This window comes from Stegodyphus dumicola, chromosome 7 (genome assembly GCF_044657685.1).
Source record: "Stegodyphus dumicola isolate Sdum_Otavi_A_Nest chromosome 7, ASM4465768v1".
Taxonomy (NCBI): domain Eukaryota; kingdom Metazoa; phylum Arthropoda; class Arachnida; order Araneae; family Eresidae; genus Stegodyphus; species Stegodyphus dumicola.
Genome location: NC_140774.1, coordinates 195,803,565 through 195,821,869, shown reverse-complemented (window position 1 = coordinate 195,821,869; position 18,305 = coordinate 195,803,565). Strand labels below are relative to the sequence as shown.

The window sequence follows — 18,305 nt, the reverse complement described above, 5'->3', positions numbered from 1 at the left end:
AAAAAAAAAAAAACTCGAGCTAATAATCAAAGAATTGGATAATAATATTTTAAGCTTTTTTACCACTATTAGAAAGTTTTCTAACCGAAAATAAAATTTGAAAATAAAAAAAGAATTAGTATCCCATATTAAAAAATCATTGTTTTTCATTGATGACTAATTTCAACACGTATTTTCACGAGAATTATTAAAAAGAAAATAGGCCAATAGGATTAGAAATCCATTTTGTTCAAATGTAACCTGCAATTTTATCTCTAGAAGAAAAAGAACAGTTGATAGAAATTTCCTGTCATCGAACTCTAACTGAAGATTTCAAAAATAGCACACTTGTTAACTTTTGATTGAACCGACAAAAGAATTTAAAGGTATTTCAAATAAAGTAATAAAATATTTATTGCCTTTTTGCACAATGTATTTGTGTGCACAAGGATTTTCTTCCATGCTATATTTGAAAAATAAATACAGAACAAAATTAAAAGCGGATCCTAACTCACGATTAAAACTACGTGAAATAAGACCACTCATAAAGAAACTTATCTTTCGCAAACAGGCCCAAATTTCACGCTAAATTTGAGAATTAAAGTATTATATCTTGAATTTGGATAATGAAAATGGTAACCAATTTTTAACCTAATATTTTTTTAGGTGTGCATATTTAATACAAATAGCCAATAGGTTGTACAAGTGGCAATATATATATTTTTTTAAATATTTCTGTTGAGAAATTAAAAAAATGTAGTGGTGGTACTAAAGTTTTTCGATTTTTGTTTAGATGATTACGCGTTAGTCAAAAGGTTGAGAACCGCTGCAGGTGAATTTCTAAATTCAGTTCAGAAAAAGTGAGAAGTGTTTATGTCCACTTCATGAAGGTACTGGTGTTCCAGAATCATCGAAACTGCAATAATCACATTCTTTTATTTCAATGAAAACTTCCACTAGATGTCTACTAAACTAATAGAAAATGCGAATACCATTTTCACATTTCCTTCAGAAACGCTTATTTTCCAAATTCTAAAGGTCTCGGGATAAAGTTTAATCAAAAGTAATTGCATTTAGGTATTCACGCATAGAGAATAAATTCTCTATTTATTCTCTAAATCCAAACACTTAAGAAATAATTTTTACATCGTCCCTAAAGTTATAACGAACGTCGGTCGGATCCCTGAATGGCCCCTTGGCTGACACGTAATGTAGTTCAGTGCGCTGCTATTGGTCGATTGGTGAAGCTTATCTTATATTCCACCATCATTCAATTTTCCTCACCGGAGGAAGATCCTTAAAATCGAACTTAATTACTTCCCCCACTGGGGGAAAAGGGATCAAACACAAAGCAATTCCTAGCAATCTCAGTGTAATTTTAAACTTCATAGTTTGTTTCCCCAGAAATGAAGTAAAACTTGCTCAACAAAGAAACGTATTTAGTACCTCGGAATGGAGCTTCCTCAGCCCGGAAATAGATAATCACGTGACTGGAGATTGATGAACACGTGCGAAGCATATTTTTTTTTTCGGTGTCCCCAGTCTGAATCCTCTTGGTAGTGCGTAGTATTTAATGGGCGTTTGTAGACTGCAGTCCAAAATTCAGTTAAAACAAATTACCACTTAAAGCATTAATTAATACACATCTTTTACTGCCATTTTGTTCTTATCGTTTTGGTCTCTTGTGTTTATTTATTGCAATGGCAAACAGCAAAGTTTACATTGGAAATTTGTCATCAGACGTGGACGAGGAAACTTTAAGACAACTTTTGCAGGACATGACCGGCAGTGTGCCATTGTCCATAGTGGTCAAGAAGGGTGGATATTCTTTTGTCGAATGCGTAGACTCCAAGGCAGCAGAGAAAGCCATAAGCAACCTCAATGGTAAGTTGAACAGATAAATTGCCTCCTGCGATCTTCTCCCCCCCCATGCGCCTCGGGGTTCACGCTTAAGCAAAGACCGGATGTTCATTGACAAACGGATATTTTTATTCAGCTTTTTGCCGAGCTTTTCGGGCAGCATTTCTTTCTTTCCCCCCCTTCCCCAGGGTATTATCGTTAATAAAACAAAAGGCACGATTAAAACTTTTTTATTTGCAACCCAAACGCAAATTATGAATCACTTGCCAAACAATAATTCGACAGGATAATAAAACAGACACAAATAAATATTACTTATTTTTCAGTCCCCTCCCTCTCCGATGAAGTATTTGTTTCTATTACTACTTGGAGAGGCCTGATTTTTAAAATAATATATTTGAGGGGGGGGAAGATATGATTTATTATTTATTGTAAATTAACATTTTGAAAAATCTTCCGGTGGATGTTATCCCCGGAAATCTTTATATAATAATGCATGTTTGAAAGATACAAATTTAAAACTAATAATAAATATTTTAAAGATAAAAAAAAATTTGAGCCTAATATAATAAATATTTAAAAGAAAATTTTTAACCTGATCATTATAAGTTAAAAATTTGGTATGGGAGGACAGATGAAAATTCTCGGTAACTACTAATGATGGAACATTCGAATCCCAGGAATCTTTTCAAAAAATTTAAGACTCCAAAATGCGAAATTTCCCGCATTTTTCGTCATTGGAATTTTTTGGAACCTAACCCAAAAGCCCTTAAATGTTTTAACCCAAAATTTATTAACGTTCAATAGAAGCGTTCTTTAATGCATTCGTAATTAAAAAGGGCCATTATTGCATCAGTGCACACAGATTACCAATTTTACCTTGCGGTGACAGTTTATTTTCAAAAAATTTAAGACTCCAAAATGCGAAATTTCCCGCATTTTTCGTCATTTGAATTTTTTGGAACCTAACCCAAAAGCCCTTAAATGTTTTAACCCAAAATTTATTAACGTTCAATAGAAGCGTTCTTTAATGCATTCTTAGGCCCACCAGCGGCCGAGCGGTAAAGTCGCTGAACACTGGTAGTTCGGTCTGAGGTTCGAATACCGCGAACGGGCTGGCTGCATGGGCGTTTTCGTGGTTTTCCCCATGTGTAACGTGTATACGAGCCAGTTTCCCTTAGAAAGTCCTCCACGAAGGCATCCCTCCTCTTAGGCAGATAGCCCTAGTGTGCTTTGCCATAATTAAATACACACACACACACACCTAATGCATTCTTAAATAAAAAAACGGCCATTATCGCATCAGTGCACACAGATTACCAATTTTGCTTGCGGTGACACAGTTTATTTTATATGCAGAATATAGTGTTTATATTTAGGGTTTATTCGTGCTCATCCTTGAAGTAATCCTTACCCCCATGTTGATTTCAATTTAAAAAAATTTCCGAAAACGTCACAAATCTGAACAAATACTTTTTGTCAAATATGATTGCGAAAATTAACGCTCAGATTCAACAATTTTAATTACATTCTTTCTTCGCTAAATTTCGTAGCTTTAAAAACTATATTCTTAAATTTATTGTTCCGTAACCTCTGGTTAAGGAACCACTGAAATCACAAGCAACATATGTAATATCCCATTCATAATCTTTTCCTTTCCTTATTCTATATCGTAGTTATTTTTAATTTAAAATTCTTAAAAGAAGAATACTGATTTTCCACACATGAATTCCTTGTTTTTACGCTGAATATCCTCTACATTTTGTGTATTTCTTTGTTTAAAAAAATTTTTAAATATCCCTTCTCGGATCTTTATATCAGAATAATATTTTAATATGTAAATAATAACCAACTCTGATTAGTAATTTAATAAATGAAAAGAAAATCTGAAACCTTTCAGATTTTATACTATCATTGTTTTAACGTTTTGTGTGTTACCTCTATTTATTAAATATCATGTTTTATATGGATACAGATTCTTCATTATTTAATAAAAGAGATAACGACTAATGGATGCAAACAATGTGCGAGATTCATAATAAAAAGAATTTCCAAAAAATGCTACTACTATTTACGCATAAAAATTCAAAATAGAGCATAAAAATGAACGTAATAATACAACAGAAAATGAAATTATGTTCAGTCAATAATTAATTTTTTTTCCCGCTCGGTGGATAAATTCGTTGTGCGGCAATGGTAAACATCTACTATTATAGTAACAGCTGTTCTTTCAGCAAAGCTTTTAAGCTAGTTTTTACCTGATGACCTTATCCGTCAGATCTTGTAAGGTCCATACGGAACTAAAAGGATTTTCATTCATTTTTAAGTTAGTATTGTTATATTTGCAACTGTATTACGTGCTTTATTCAACCGAGGTCTGGTAAACTTTAAAATGTTTCTCGAGTAAAAAGTAATCGCATTTGATTTTGAAGTTAATCTTGTTTCCTCTGACGAATAGTATTTATTAAAACTTAACCACAGATATAAAGAACTGATTCCCTCCCCCTTAGTCAGTTTTTATTTGCATTGCAGATTGTAGATGCAACCTGAAAAGCATAACATGGCATATTCCTTTCCAGAGGTGAAATGAGTTTCTAAATTTTCTCGAATTTTTTCAAATCTGGAATACCCCTCGAATCCTTCAAATAAAACTATGTAGGGTTCTGTTAAATCTAGAAAATTCTGTCAATGTTCTGCAGGCCCTACTAGACTGGAAGCAAGTAATGTAGTCTCAACTACTAATATTCGAACTAAATTATAATTAAGAACGGGAAAAATTACAAACAAATAGCTAATTTTGTAGAATCATTAGGTTAAGGAAGCCGAAAAGATGAAAAATATGCAACCGCCTTCGCCGGGAATCGAACCACGGACCTCTGGGATACCGGCCTAGCGTGCTACCGTTACACCACGGAGGCACGCTAGGGAAGTGGGAGAAATACCTTATATCCTCCCCTATTTAAAGGGCGACTAGGGTTTTAGGGGACCTCGTCGCCAAATCCTGGGTGCGGAGAATCATCATCCACAACCCTTTTAGTTCGGGTGCCACTTGTAGAGTCATTAGGTTAACTGGAAGCAGAAAAGATGAAAAATATGCAACCGCCTTCACCGGGAATCGAACCACGGACCTCTGAAATACCAGCCCAGCGTGCTACCGTTACACCACGAAGGCACGCTAGGGAAGTGGGAGAAATACCTTATAAGTTCACTGGTTTAATTTTCAGCTCTTAAAAATGAGATGCGACTAAAATTACAGCGTTCGAAAACCAAAGTAATCATGAATTACTACTCGTTGCCATTCGGTGTAAAAGAAATATAAATATAAATATGAATAACTGAATAATTACTTGTTGCCATTCAGCATAAAAGAAATATAAATATTTATAAAACCTTAAAGTTAATTTTATGAAATAATTTAAAACACATGCTAAAATATAAAATACTTGAAATTAAAAATAATTGTTACTCATGCAATAACTGGGCCACTACAGTTATTGCTTTACAGTGAAAAAAAAAAAAAAAAAAAAAAAAAAAAAAAAGAGAAGATTAAAATAACCTTTCTATTAACAAATAACACTTCATTGGCCTTTTTAACTTTATTATTAAACATCACTTTCTTCGCACTTAAGTTACGTAAAATTCAACTGTAATATCACCAAATTTATAAAAGCAACATATTGTTTCAATTCCCGATAGAGCCTTGTCATAAAGTTTCGTATTTTTTTAATCCTCCATGTTTTTTCAGTTTATCATATCAATGTACAGTTTTCTTAGTAAGATTTTCTTAAGTTTTTAGCCTAAAGGGCGTTAGCCCAGAAAGGCTATTAATTTCGTTTTGGCATTTTGCGTTGATTCGCTATAAATGTTGGTTCACTTCTCAAATTGTTGCCAGGTTCACTTCTCAAATTGTTGCCACCAAATATTAGAGCCGTGTATTGTATTTAAAGAAATTAAATAATGAAGAATCTGCATGAATGTATGTACGTTTCTCGCACTGTGAAAAAACAACGGTAGTTAGAGACATCAAATTTGAATAAGTAGTTCTCCATTTTCGAATATGGGCATCTGGAAGATCGAATTTGGAATTTGTTTTATTATCTATTTCACATTCTGTAAAATATTTATGAGTTTTTTATTAAGAAACTCAACGATTTCAAACCAAGCAATGGCAACACTGTACGGGGGGGGGCAATTATCTCCAGCTCGCAAGACTGTGTATCGAAAATTCTAATTTTTGTGATATTGCTGTTGAATTGAATTTTATGTGTTTTAAATACGAAGAACATATTTAATAAATAAAAAAAACATACAAAACGTAAAAAAAAAAAAAAAAAAAAAAAAAAACTTTTTTCGCTCGTAATAGAAAATTTGACAGCTTTCAGATTTTTTTTCAAGTTTTTTTCTTAAATTTAATTAACAGTTTCAAAACTAACTCTGACGAGAATTTTTTTGTCTTTTTTTGTTATTAACGTTTTGTCCTTTTAACTTTTTTTTAAACAACAATTTATTCAAACTTACGCCTGATAGATTACCACATCAGTCACAAAATATTTAAAAACAACATACCTTTAGAATTCTCGATAGAGTGTTATGTGTTGTAATGCTTTTTTATATTCCTTAAATTATTTCTTTGCAAATAATATATGCTGCCCAAACAGTAAAATGGTTAGGGAAGCGTACCGTGGTACCAAAGGACTCAGGCTCGAATCCGGAGAAAGCAGAAATGTTTGTAAATGTATAGTGTCTGTGCGGCATTGGGCACTCTAAATATATGGCGAGCCGAAAGTCCCCTCGTGCGGATTGGTGGTAGGGAAGCGGAGGAAGACTTTTGGACCCCCCCGGGGGTGCTCACCCTCAAAATTTGGGTGGAAATATAATTCTTCCATGAAATTCATGGATAATACAACAACACCAAATAATATATGGCGATACACGGCGATTTGATGGCAACAACCTTTCATTTGTGTTACTGTATACTTTTTATATACACATAATTGTTCATTATTTCTTTACAATTAATACATGGCGATAACAATTAATAAAAGAGGTAAAAATATATGCATCACATAAAAGTTGTAACTATGCATAATTATATTGTTGCGTGCGTACGGGTTCGTTACGAAATGAATGCACAAGTCCGATGAAAAATGAACAAAAATTTATTATTATCACAACAAATATGCTTAAATTTCCTCAAATATCCGTGCAGTATTACAATACCTCACAGTAGTTATCTTTTAACTACTCAAACGCTCAAGAGAACTTAATTCAAAACAGCTAGAGAAAGCTAATCCGCGAATTCGCTACAGTCAACAACAGCAGTTGTCTAAACAAACTCTTAAAACAACAAACTATCTACTACAACAACTGAATTGAGAGGTTTTCCTCCTTTTTATATGATTTTAAATCGCGCGCGAGAATTTTCTGGAACTTTCTCGAAATAAAAAAGAGATATATTTATTTATTAAATATTAAATGCACGTGCTCTTGTATTTTTAATTTTCCGGCTTAGCTTTCCTTTAATATTCCTCACGCGCTGCACTGCACAGGGAATATAAACAATTTAATTTATAATTCAACTAACATGAATACCATATCCGTAACAATATATTTAAAAAATATTGCTTACATAATCATCATAATTGAGCCACTGAAAAGTGAAATTTTCGCATGATTTCAGATTTATTAATAGTTCGAAATGTTCTTATGTCAGAAACACAATAGTTGCTCGTTTATACTGTTGTGGTATTTGTTTACATAGTAAATGTATGTCATGACGATTTGCTGTATGATGAGAAAAACGAACCACAAAATTCAAGTGTTTTTAAATTACAGACTTCTTTAATGTTTTTCATTTTATTATATACTACTTCTTGAAATTTTATTTGCATGTTCTTAATAAATACAAGTGTTCATTTTTAAAACCTGTTTTCCTAAATTTGGCTTTCGTCAAATGTAGATTTGAAATTTTACTCGAATTAAATACTTTTAATATCGAGTAAAAGAATTTTGTTCCGCCTCTTCTCCTTGTTATTATTCTAATGTGAAGGATTCGTAAGATTCGAGAACCTTTTAATATTTTTTGCTCGGAAGATTCGAGAAATTTTTAGGATTCAGTTTTAAATTAGACAAAATGATTCGTCTTCTATCTATAGTTTTCACTACATATTAGAGATAAAAATTCTGTATAATATGTCATCTTCTTTAATGTTTTTCGTTTTATTATATACTACTTCTTAAAATTTTATTTGCATGTTCTTAATAAATGCAAGTGTTCATTTTTAAAACCTGTTTTCTTAAATTTGGTTTTCGTCAAATGTAGATTTGAAATTTTACTCGAATTAAAATACTTTTAATATTGAGTAAAAGAATTTTGTTCCGCCTCTTCTCCTTGTTATTATTATTCTAATGTGAAGGATTCGTAAGATTCGAGAACCTTTGAATATTTGGGCTCGGATGATTGGAGAAATTTTTAGGATTCAGTTTTAAATTCGACAAAACGATTCGTCTTCTATATATAGTTTTCACTACATATTACAGATAAAAATTTTGTATAATATGTCATGTTAGTGTATATTTCAGACAACTTAAATAAGGGATTTGCTTTTGCAAACATTAATATTCTTCGACAGTTTTGAACTGGGGGACACATCCCTGAAACAAAGAGTTATACACAATAATTAGCCCCTCTTTATGCAAACTATGTCAACACAAAATTTTTATCCCTCAGCATGCAAAATCATATCACTTATCATCGTCAGCTATTAGAACTTATTACTTCCATAACTTAACAAAATGAAGTCATTTGCATGCTCCTGCGCCTGAAAATTTTTTTTCTTAAGGTTTCCTATAAAATTAAACCAACGACATTTCTTCTCCCAAGATGTGCCTTAAAAACTTCCAGGGAACGTTGCCAGCTTTTTAATATTCGAATTTGGCACTACGCCAGAGGGGTGGAGCGGAAAAGTAAGAGAAAAAAGAGAACACGTGGCCTTTTTAAGAATATTAAAGCAGGGTAGCTCCAAACAGTCCCCATTGTAGCCCCTCTTTAATACGGGATTATGAGTCTTCGAAATGAGAAGAGGGCTGGAACGTATCATCCGTGACCTTGATGCTAGTGTGCCCCCATTCGAAATAAAATAGAAAGCCGATATAAGTATTCACCTATATTTTGTTTAGAACTTTCTAAAATGAAATGCTATTGATCGAGAAGCTATAAAGTTTTCAACTTCAAGAAACTGAATAGTGTGAATAGTTGGAAGGCAATAAAATGAAATCTTACGGAGACCCTTTCAGGGAAGCCTGCAAAGACAATTTTTGTCAGCCAATAGTATTTTTCAGAACATAATTAAATAACAGTATAGAACATTATCGACAGAGATATTCTTTAAGGTGAATATTGGGCAGAAGGCGAAAATCGTTTGGGAAAAGTGTACGTGATCGTCTTACAGTACTTTTCACTGAATTTTCAAGAAATAAAAAGTTATAACCATTATTTAATTTATTATTAGTCCAAAGGGGCAATTGGCTCAGAAGGACTATTAATTTCGTTTTGGCATTTTGCGTTGTTTCATTGCAAGCGTTGTTTCACTTTTCACATTGTTGCCACCAAATATTTATTATTTATTTATTTACCATCAGATGAGCAGCTGCACCGCCTTTAAGACATTCAGCTTTTACGCTCAACAGATGGCATCATCTACCAACTGTGTTGTTATGTAAAATACAATAAAATTTTAGAATTTTGATAATTACATAATAAAAATTAAATATCAAGAAATAAATATATAAATAATACAATAAATAATAAACATAAATAGATACAATAAATAGAAGTTAAAAATTTAGAATAAGATAAATACAATGTTGTTATATATGAAGTCAAATAAAGTATCAGAATTATTACCAAATATTATGCCACCAAGTATTATCGCCCTATATTATATTTAAAGAAATTAAATTGTAGAGTCATTAGGTATTTTTTTTTTTTTGGAAGCAGGAGTGATGAAAAATTAGAAACGCTCTCGCCGGGAATCGAACCACAGACCTCTGGAATACGCGCCCTGCGTGCAGACCGCCACACCATGAACGCATGCCAGGAAGGCGGGAGAAATACCTTATAAACTAATGAAGAATGTCCATCAATGTATGTATGTTTCTCGGATTGTGATGAAACAGTGGTACCTAAAACCATCGAATTTTTAATAGCGTAATCCTCCTGCGAAGCCAAAGCCAAAATTTGGAATTTATTTTATTATCGATTCCATATTTTGTAAAACTTTAACGAATTATTGATTAACAAACTGAAGGATTTCAAAGCGGGGGGGGGGATTATCTCTAGCGTGCGAGACTGTGCATTGGAAATTCTAAAGATATGCTCATTTTAAAATTATTTTGCGAAATTGCTCTTGAACTGAATTTTATGGTTTAAGTGCGAAGAACATGACATTTAATAAATAAAGGTAACACACAAAATGTTAAAAAAACGTAATTTAAAATCTGAGATATTTTTTAAAAATTTTGTTTATTTATTTTATTATCGATTATTTTATTATTAACGCTTCAAAGAACGTCTATAGTTTTCAAATAAACTCATATCTTGCAAAATGAAATTTCTAACCATGATCATGTCTTCAAAATTTACGGACAAACAATGGAAAGGATTTAGAAACAGCATTTATAGTCTGCATGATTTGGGAGGTGTGGCCCTATGCGCCACGTACTCTTTTTAATTTAGCTTCCATCCGCCCTCGCATATAGCCGATTTTCAGAGTGCTGCCATTCCGTTATGCAAAAGATCTTTAACTTACCTTTCAAATTTAATCCCTGTCTGATTGATAAAAAATCTCAGCAATTGAAAATAATAAACGCAGTTCTTAATAATTTATATTTTTGTTTTACTATTTTTTAATTAATATAAATTTATATAAACCTAATTTATCTATGTGTATTTGTTTAACCCTCTCTTGCTGTACTGAATTTTTTGTTTTTGCTCTAAAAAACATGTAGAGCTCCTGGGCAGTTTCCGTGGGCATCGGTTAGCGAGATTTTAATTGAAGCCCGTTAAAATCATTAAGCCTTTGCGGCACAGTGTGTCCAGTCTGGACACACCTAAAAATTTCCTTCGGTACGCACAGAAAAATTGAATGAAAAAGGATTTATAGGTTACTCTAAACTTTCTTTATTTATAGTAGATGGCAGCTCAACACAAACCAGTCCATATATTTTAGCCATATTTAGTTTTTTAAGACCCTCATTTTTCAAAGAAATTTTCCAGAATTTTTTAGAGTATAAAAGGAATTGTTTGAAAAGAAATTTCAATGTTATTTTTTGGCTGCATACTAATCTCTTTATTCTACATTAGTTTTAAATTTTTACCTTGGAATCTTGCCTAAAATCCAACGGCAAACCCTAAGGGTGCCCAGACCGGACTCACCGATAATCTAGGACAACTGAGAGTCTGTATTCTTTGTTTCTCCGCATCTCATCGGTCAGTTCATTGACAACAACGTTCGTTTCAGCACTCTTTTCGAAACTCTATTCAATCAGTGTGCCACTTTGGGCACACCCACAGAATTAAAACGATAAGTGCTATCTTCACAAAATTTTCCTCTAGGCCTAATTAGACTGCCTACTTTTTTTTTTTTTTTTTTATCAAAACTCCGACTTTAAAAGGTAGCGTGCAGGAAAGGGTTAGCGCCTTGGATAGAGCTTTGATTTCTAGTCTCTGGGTTTTCGGGCAAAAAGACATTAAAGATATCCGTTGCGTCTGCTCCAAAAGAAGTGCCGAGAAGGCAGGCCTTGCTTCGATATTCCATTCATTATTTCTGTTTGCCAATACAGAGAACTAAGTCTCGAACACTTGTCAGGAGGTCTTTCCATCATACGTGGAGAACTTAGAAGGTCGAGAACACATACGTAGAAGGAATTTAAAGCCGTTAGAATTCCAGCTGCCACTATGTGTTCCTCCCGGTTGGGGGCAAATCCTGGCGTTGTGGCTAGGATTGTACCTTGACTTGTAATAAATAATCAGTCTTCATAGTGACCAGAGCCATCGTTTATACGGTGGTAGTTTGAGGCTCGGCAAGGACTATACTGGTACTGTCTTGTTTGCCGCTTGATTGTGGGGATGTTACATGGTTAGGTATCGAAGGTTGTCCTTGGGTGTTTGGCTCTCCTTGGTCAACACAGGGGGACAGTCTTTGACAATGTTCTTCGTTCTCTTTGTTGACGGCTGCTTGCCAGTCGCCTTGACTTGTACTTCATAACTCCCTGATTTTGTTCCTCTGGATTGACCGGTAGTTATGCCTCCTTGGTTCGCCACTAAGTGTTGGGGCATCATAACTGTGGGCCTGGTCTTGTCCCTAAGCCTGCGTTTGGGAATTCTTTCTTCCTAGTGTATTGTCACTATGGGTCCCTCCTGGTGGTTAACTAAGGAAATCCTGGGAAGTACTGACTAGGATCTGTACTTAGGCAGTCTCAACCACGGGGGTATATAATCACTTTTCAAAGGAGTAGAACTCCGTTTATTCCGGGGATGGTTCAGGCTTGGAATGGACCGTGCTGGTACCTTCTCTGCCCCTTGGCTGTGGGGTTGTTACATCCTACGATGTGTGGCTGTCTTTGGGGGTTTGATTTCATTCGGTCCCCTGTGGGGGCTTGCATTAGTCTGGACCACCCTCTTGAATACTCCCGGAGTGCTGCCCGGGGGGCAAGGATGTCTTCGTTCTTAAAATCATCATAGCGTTCTTTGGTCCCATCCTTCGTGGAAGCCCAAGGAGTACCGCGGGGGCTGCGCCCCCTGGACGGTCTCCGGAGTACGGACGCAACTCTCTGTGCGGCAAATAACTAGATCTGGGTCAGGGGTTCGCCTCTGGTGTTCTGTCACTATGGGTTTCTTCAAGTTGTCAATTTTCTTGGCGACAGCAGAATTTCTGTCTTCGATCTCTTCTTCGACAGTAGAAACTCCTTCTTCGACTTGTTGTTGGACAGCAGAAACTCTCTTGAATTTCTGTAACTTTATTTTCAACCGAATCTTCCATAGTCTCGAATTTCTTTTCTAGTATGGAAGTAATTTCTTGTTTAATCTCATCTTGACAAGCTTCAATCTTTTCTTGAACTGACTTGATGACGCTTTCCGTTTTTATTCCGCCTACTTTCTTCTCTTCCATCTTTTCTTGGCCTGCCTTTATCTCCTGTATAAATGCAGCAAAGATTGTCACCAGTTGTCTTATATTTCCTCTATCGTTTGGTATGTTAGTAAGTTATTTTAAGTTAATTCTTCCCGATATTCTACTTTTCTGCCAACGTTCACCCGAATGCAGATTAGATTGCGTTTAAGCAGCTAATGCAATTAATATTTAGAGTATATTTACCGGCAACGCCAAGTGAGCTGTTTTATGGTGCGTGTCAATAATATTGAGTCGTGTTTCCATTCTGTTATTTAGTTGAACATTGTTATATCTTCTTCATAAGCTCCACAAACTGTTCTGTCTTTCCAAGTTTCTTCCACCTGACCCCAGTCTTCGCAATAGTTTTCCATCGGTTAACTCCAATTAACCTTAAAATCTTTCTCGACATCATCTATCCATCTTCCTTGTCGTCTTATTCCCTCAATTCTCGTAAAGGTTATCTTTTTATCTACTCCCTTACTCGGCTTATATATGCATAATTACAAAATAATTCTTTTGAAAACAAAACACAATCATGTCTAGTTATTTTCCCGCATTAAGCTGCAGAAAATTTATCATTAAAGACATAAAGTAAGAAATTTAGAACTAATCTTTAGAACTAATTTCACGAAGACCAGAAATTGAAATTCATGATTAATAAATTTCAAATAATCATAGAAATGCAATAATAAATTTTAAAAAATTTTAAAACGAAAACATTTCAAACAAACAAAACCCCTTTTGAAAAATTACGAAGTTAAAAGAAAAATGAACAAAAACAGAAGAAGAATTCAATCAATCTCAATGTCACTTCATCGGTGGGAGGAACCTTAATTGAAAATCTCTCTTCTACAAAAATCCTTGCTTTTCTGTATCCTGAAGTAGCCGATGAACCATTTCAATGTATTTAAATTGTAATTATAATAGTTAATCCGAAAATTCTGACCCTTCCCCAAAGCAAGGGAAAAATTTCTAATTATAAACATTAGAATAATCTTAAATAAAGAGAATTCTATCCCTTTAAAAGAATTGAAAACGCGCGTTTTCGCTACCCGGCTCGAAGGGGTTAAGTGTTAGTGAAATTCATTTAATGCATTAGATTTAGGCATTTGAAAGAAGATTAAGAACCTTTCTTCTCGGAGTAGCAAGAAACCTGCAATTATCTCCAAAATTTAACGAAATATTATTAGAGTCACTATCTTTTTTTCCATGCTTCTTACCTCTAGCGACGAAAGTCCCTTTGATGATAGCCAGCGGACGTCCAGCTAATCTTATAAGAACTTTGTTTTTAATAATGCGTTCTTTACGTTGATAAGAATTTGTCTCGAAAAACGGAAGCTGCATTTTCTGTTTATAAACTTACTCTACAAGCTTCCCCGTTGGCTAAGCACTGGATATAAACACAGAAATCGTACGTTGCAGAGAGCAATGGAACTATTCTTTATCCTGTTTTATCTCCTGCAGTGTTTCGATAAGTGACAGACGTTTTGTAAACACTACGTACTCGCTATTAATAGCGGGGACTCTGGGTAATATTTTGCAAAAGGAATTAAATATCCTGAATTTTACTACTAACTCGGGGAAATAGATTTTTGAATACAAATGTAGTAAATGATAGGCTTGTAGAGTCATTACGTTAATTGGAAGCAGTGTAATGTTGCGCGCTCCCAACCTGCACGCAACAATAGTGGTGACTGCTATGAACTGGAAAGTATACAAAGTCTTGAGAAGGGTTTAAATCCCTTTCTATTCAACTTTAGAAATTACAGATGCGTGCTCTTGACGCTCACAAACTACGCCGACCCGGCGGTAAAATAAAAACAAGAAAAGACAAAAAAAATTCTGAAATGTTTCAGATTTTAAATTACGTCCAAAGGGGCGTTTTTTTAACGTTTTGAGTGTTACCTTTATTTATTAAATATCATGTTCTTTGCACTTAAACCATAAAATTCAGTTCAAGAGCAATATCGCAAAATAATGTTAAATTAAGCATATCTTTAGAATTTCCGATATACACAGTCTCGCGAGCTGGAGATAAAAGTATTTTTTTTTTTTTTCTATATAACGTTGCCATTTCTCGCTTTTAAAGCATTGAGTTTGTAAATCAAAAATTCGTTAAAGTTTTACAAAATATAAAGTCTATAATAAAACAAATTCCAAATTTGGGATTTCAGATGCCCATATTCGCAGTAGGATTTCATCATTCAAAATTCGATGGCTCTATGTACCATTGTTTTATCACAATGCAAGAAATAGACAATCATTTATGCGGATTTTTCATTATTTAATTTCTTCAAATATAATGCAGGACTCTAACATTTTGTGGCAACAGTTTGAAAAGTGAACCGACGTTTATGAGTCCGACGCAAAATCGCAAAACGAAAACAATAGTCCTTCAGGGACAAAGCCCCTTTGGACTAATAAGAAACTCAAAAAAGAATAATAACAAGTGACTAACTACGAGGCTCTCTAAACGTAACTAACCTCACCGCGTTCTAAAAACCGCTGATAATTCAGCAAACTTCTGAATATTACGTTGAAAGATTTAACAATCTGCCGAGGCAAGCACGCAGGCCGAAACGCGTGGTTCTTCAATTTCTAACTAGCCACCTCCACGCTCGTGAAGCAAGAAAGCACACTTTCGAACTCGTTTCCCTTCTATTTAACTCAGATTACTTCCGCTGACAATTTGAATCCTTGCGCGTTCTACTAAAATTTACATACTCTGGCATTGGCAATTCCAGGGGAAAGTAAGGCTTGACAGGAAAGATAGTTTAAACTTAAAATAAATGTTAGTTAAAATAAATATAAACCCTACAGCAGAAAAGATGAAAAATATGCAACCGCCTTCGCCGGGAATCAAATCACGGACCTCTGGAATACCGGCCCAGCGTGCTACCGTTACACCACGCTAGGGAAGTGGGAGAAATGCCTTATACGCTTAGATATTTATTATGCATTTAATGTGCAATATGGAGTCTCGAAGAGGGGACGTATGCAATTAAAATTAAGAATTTAAATGACCTTTCCGATTAAGTTTAATTTGGTAAAACATTTTTCTTCATATTTTGATATTTTACACACATACATTAGAAAAACACGTAGCCGTGTCGGTGGCGGTAGAAGCGTCGATTTCGTACCCATATCGAACAGCACAAGAATTTTGATGGCATAGATAAACAAATGTGCCATTTCATTAAAATAAATTTAGAAGTTCTGATGTAGGAGCGCCGAGACGCAGATATACCGATTGCGCAACACGTAGACAGCACAGGACGCAGATACATGTTGAAGAATTTTGATTGCGTAGAATGCTAAAATATTGAATCCGTAATGATTAGGAAACTTGGTAGCCGAGTTAAGATTAAATATTCATTTTTATTTCAATTGACATTTGTTGTTGTTGTTACATAGGCTCACTATCAGGCCAAGACCACGAAATTCCTCGTGACAAGGAGCGCAAGTTACGCCTGCCGTTGGCAACAGCCTTGAGCACCTTACAGGTGAGAGTGCGATTTAGCTTTGATACTTTGATAGTTCTGATATGCCTGTTTCAGCAGGAATTATATCCCGCTATTACAGGCACCTCAAATAACCCCGGTTAGGAGAGGCATAACATACAGTGCTTCGCAGGAATACCTTGATAAGGGACTGCAGGAAGATTGTGTAGATGTGGCCCAGGCCAGTGTAAATGAAGAAGTTATACTTTGAAACTTCAAAAATTGGCTGGCAGAAGTTAGGAGTATTTATGGGGGATTCCGATAAATGTGGGTTGCATAGGGCCTTAAATTGATGTCAATTTCTAGGAGCTCGTACTTAAAATTGTCAGAATAATTTACCTCCGCGTTGCTGATGGCTTTCTTGAAAAAATTATTATTTAATTTATTGATGAATAACGCCAGATTTTGGAGTTTAAGGTCTCTGTGTAGCTGTTCATTGCGAACGAACCAGGGGGCTCCTGTGACTTTTCGTAAGTAGTTGTTTTGGAAAACCAAAAGTAGTACTTGTTTCGTAAGTAGTTGTTTTGGAAGTTTATTTAATACGGAAGGGGGAACAGAGCACCATGCAGGGGAGGCATATGTAAGGGTGGGTCTTAATATTGATGTGTAAATGTGCTTCTTGCGAGCAAGATCCAGTGGTGAGGAGGAGTCAAGAAAGTTTCGGGAGATTTAGCTCAGTTCCGCCGCCAATTTTGAAGGACCGAGGAGGGAACGGGTCCGAGGGTCTCCCACCCCTTCCCCCTTCCACCAAACCATGGAGGTAGGAAGTAACCTTTCCTACCTCCATGCACCAAACCACACGAGAGGACTTTCGGCTCGCCGCATATTTGCCGACACGATACATTAACAAACATCCACGTCTTCTCAGGGATTTGAATCCGGGCCCCTCGGGGCGGCAGTCAGCGACGCTAACCACTATACCAGTTGGGCAGCAATTGACATTTGGGGCACCCCGACAAATCTGTGCGCTTTAACTTCACCTGTCCTGTACCCGAGATGCTACTTCTATGCCTTTGTCGTGCTGCTAACTACGCCGCCGTTACCTAAAATGTGATTCTCTACATAAACTGTGGGGCTACTATTGTGCCCATGATCATGTGTGATGAAAAATGTATTTCGATAATTAGTTCGCGTCCAGCAATAAAAATTATGTTCGATTCGGCCACGTCTGTCTACAAGTCTCTCCTTCGAGTGTCATCTCTCTAAATACATAGTAAAGTCTCTCCAAGTTATGACGTAGAGCACCATCGCCAATCACATGCAGATTTCTCAGAGTCATTTTATTACACGCACTATAATTATTAGTTTTTTAAGTGCGGCTAAGCCTAATTTTTGTTTACTATAGCAGCCATATTTGTTCACGTTTGAAACTTAGCAGAGTAGTAGATTTGTTGCCAATCTAGAGAAATTAAGCTTAGCAACAACAAAGTAACGTCTTCTTTTATTATTGCGAATTAAATCATGCTTAATCCATTATGCAGTTATCATTTTAAGGTATTAAATTATTCCACATATTGACTCAGCATACCTTCCACAACAAATTAAGTCAGATTCTACGCCTTCAGTGTCTTTTTTGTCGAGTGAGAGCAAAAATAAACTGTGCCCCGAAAAATCTGCCTTTCTGCCCGCTGGCCGAAATGCTTGTTTTTGCGTAGAAACGGTAATTTTAATTGTAAAAAGTTTTTTAAAATGTTTTAAATGTACTTGGTGTTTTATGTTTTTTATATCTTTCAATTTTTAATGAAAATACTTTGAATTTTTATGTATTTTTGACTTGCCGGGAAGTGAGAACTGA

At 35.1% G+C, this 18,305-nt stretch overlaps 2 protein-coding genes across 12 annotated transcripts in view; one reads left to right on the top strand and one right to left on the bottom strand.

Annotated features, from left to right (window-relative positions):
• The window catches only part of LOC118185367 (uncharacterized), a 295,900-nt gene that overhangs the window by 97,319 nt on the left and 180,276 nt on the right, over positions 1-18,305 (top strand). For 8 of the 10 annotated variants that reach the window (XR_015042300.1, XR_015042301.1, XR_015042299.1 and 5 more), the window contains exon 1: positions 1,528-1,863. The exons of the other annotated variants lie outside the window; for them this stretch is intronic. Coding sequence is in view for 4 of the 8 variants with exons in the window: in XM_085821192.1 (XP_085677318.1) it covers positions 1,680-1,863 (184 nt within the window). In the remaining 4 variants the exon portion in view is untranslated. Of the gene's footprint in view, positions 1-1,527; positions 1,864-18,305 lie in introns of those variants that run through there. 10 annotated transcript variants of the gene reach the window in all.
• The window catches only part of LOC118189602 (uncharacterized), a 40,908-nt gene that overhangs the window by 14,665 nt on the left and 7,938 nt on the right, over positions 1-18,305 (bottom strand). The window lies entirely within an intron of this gene.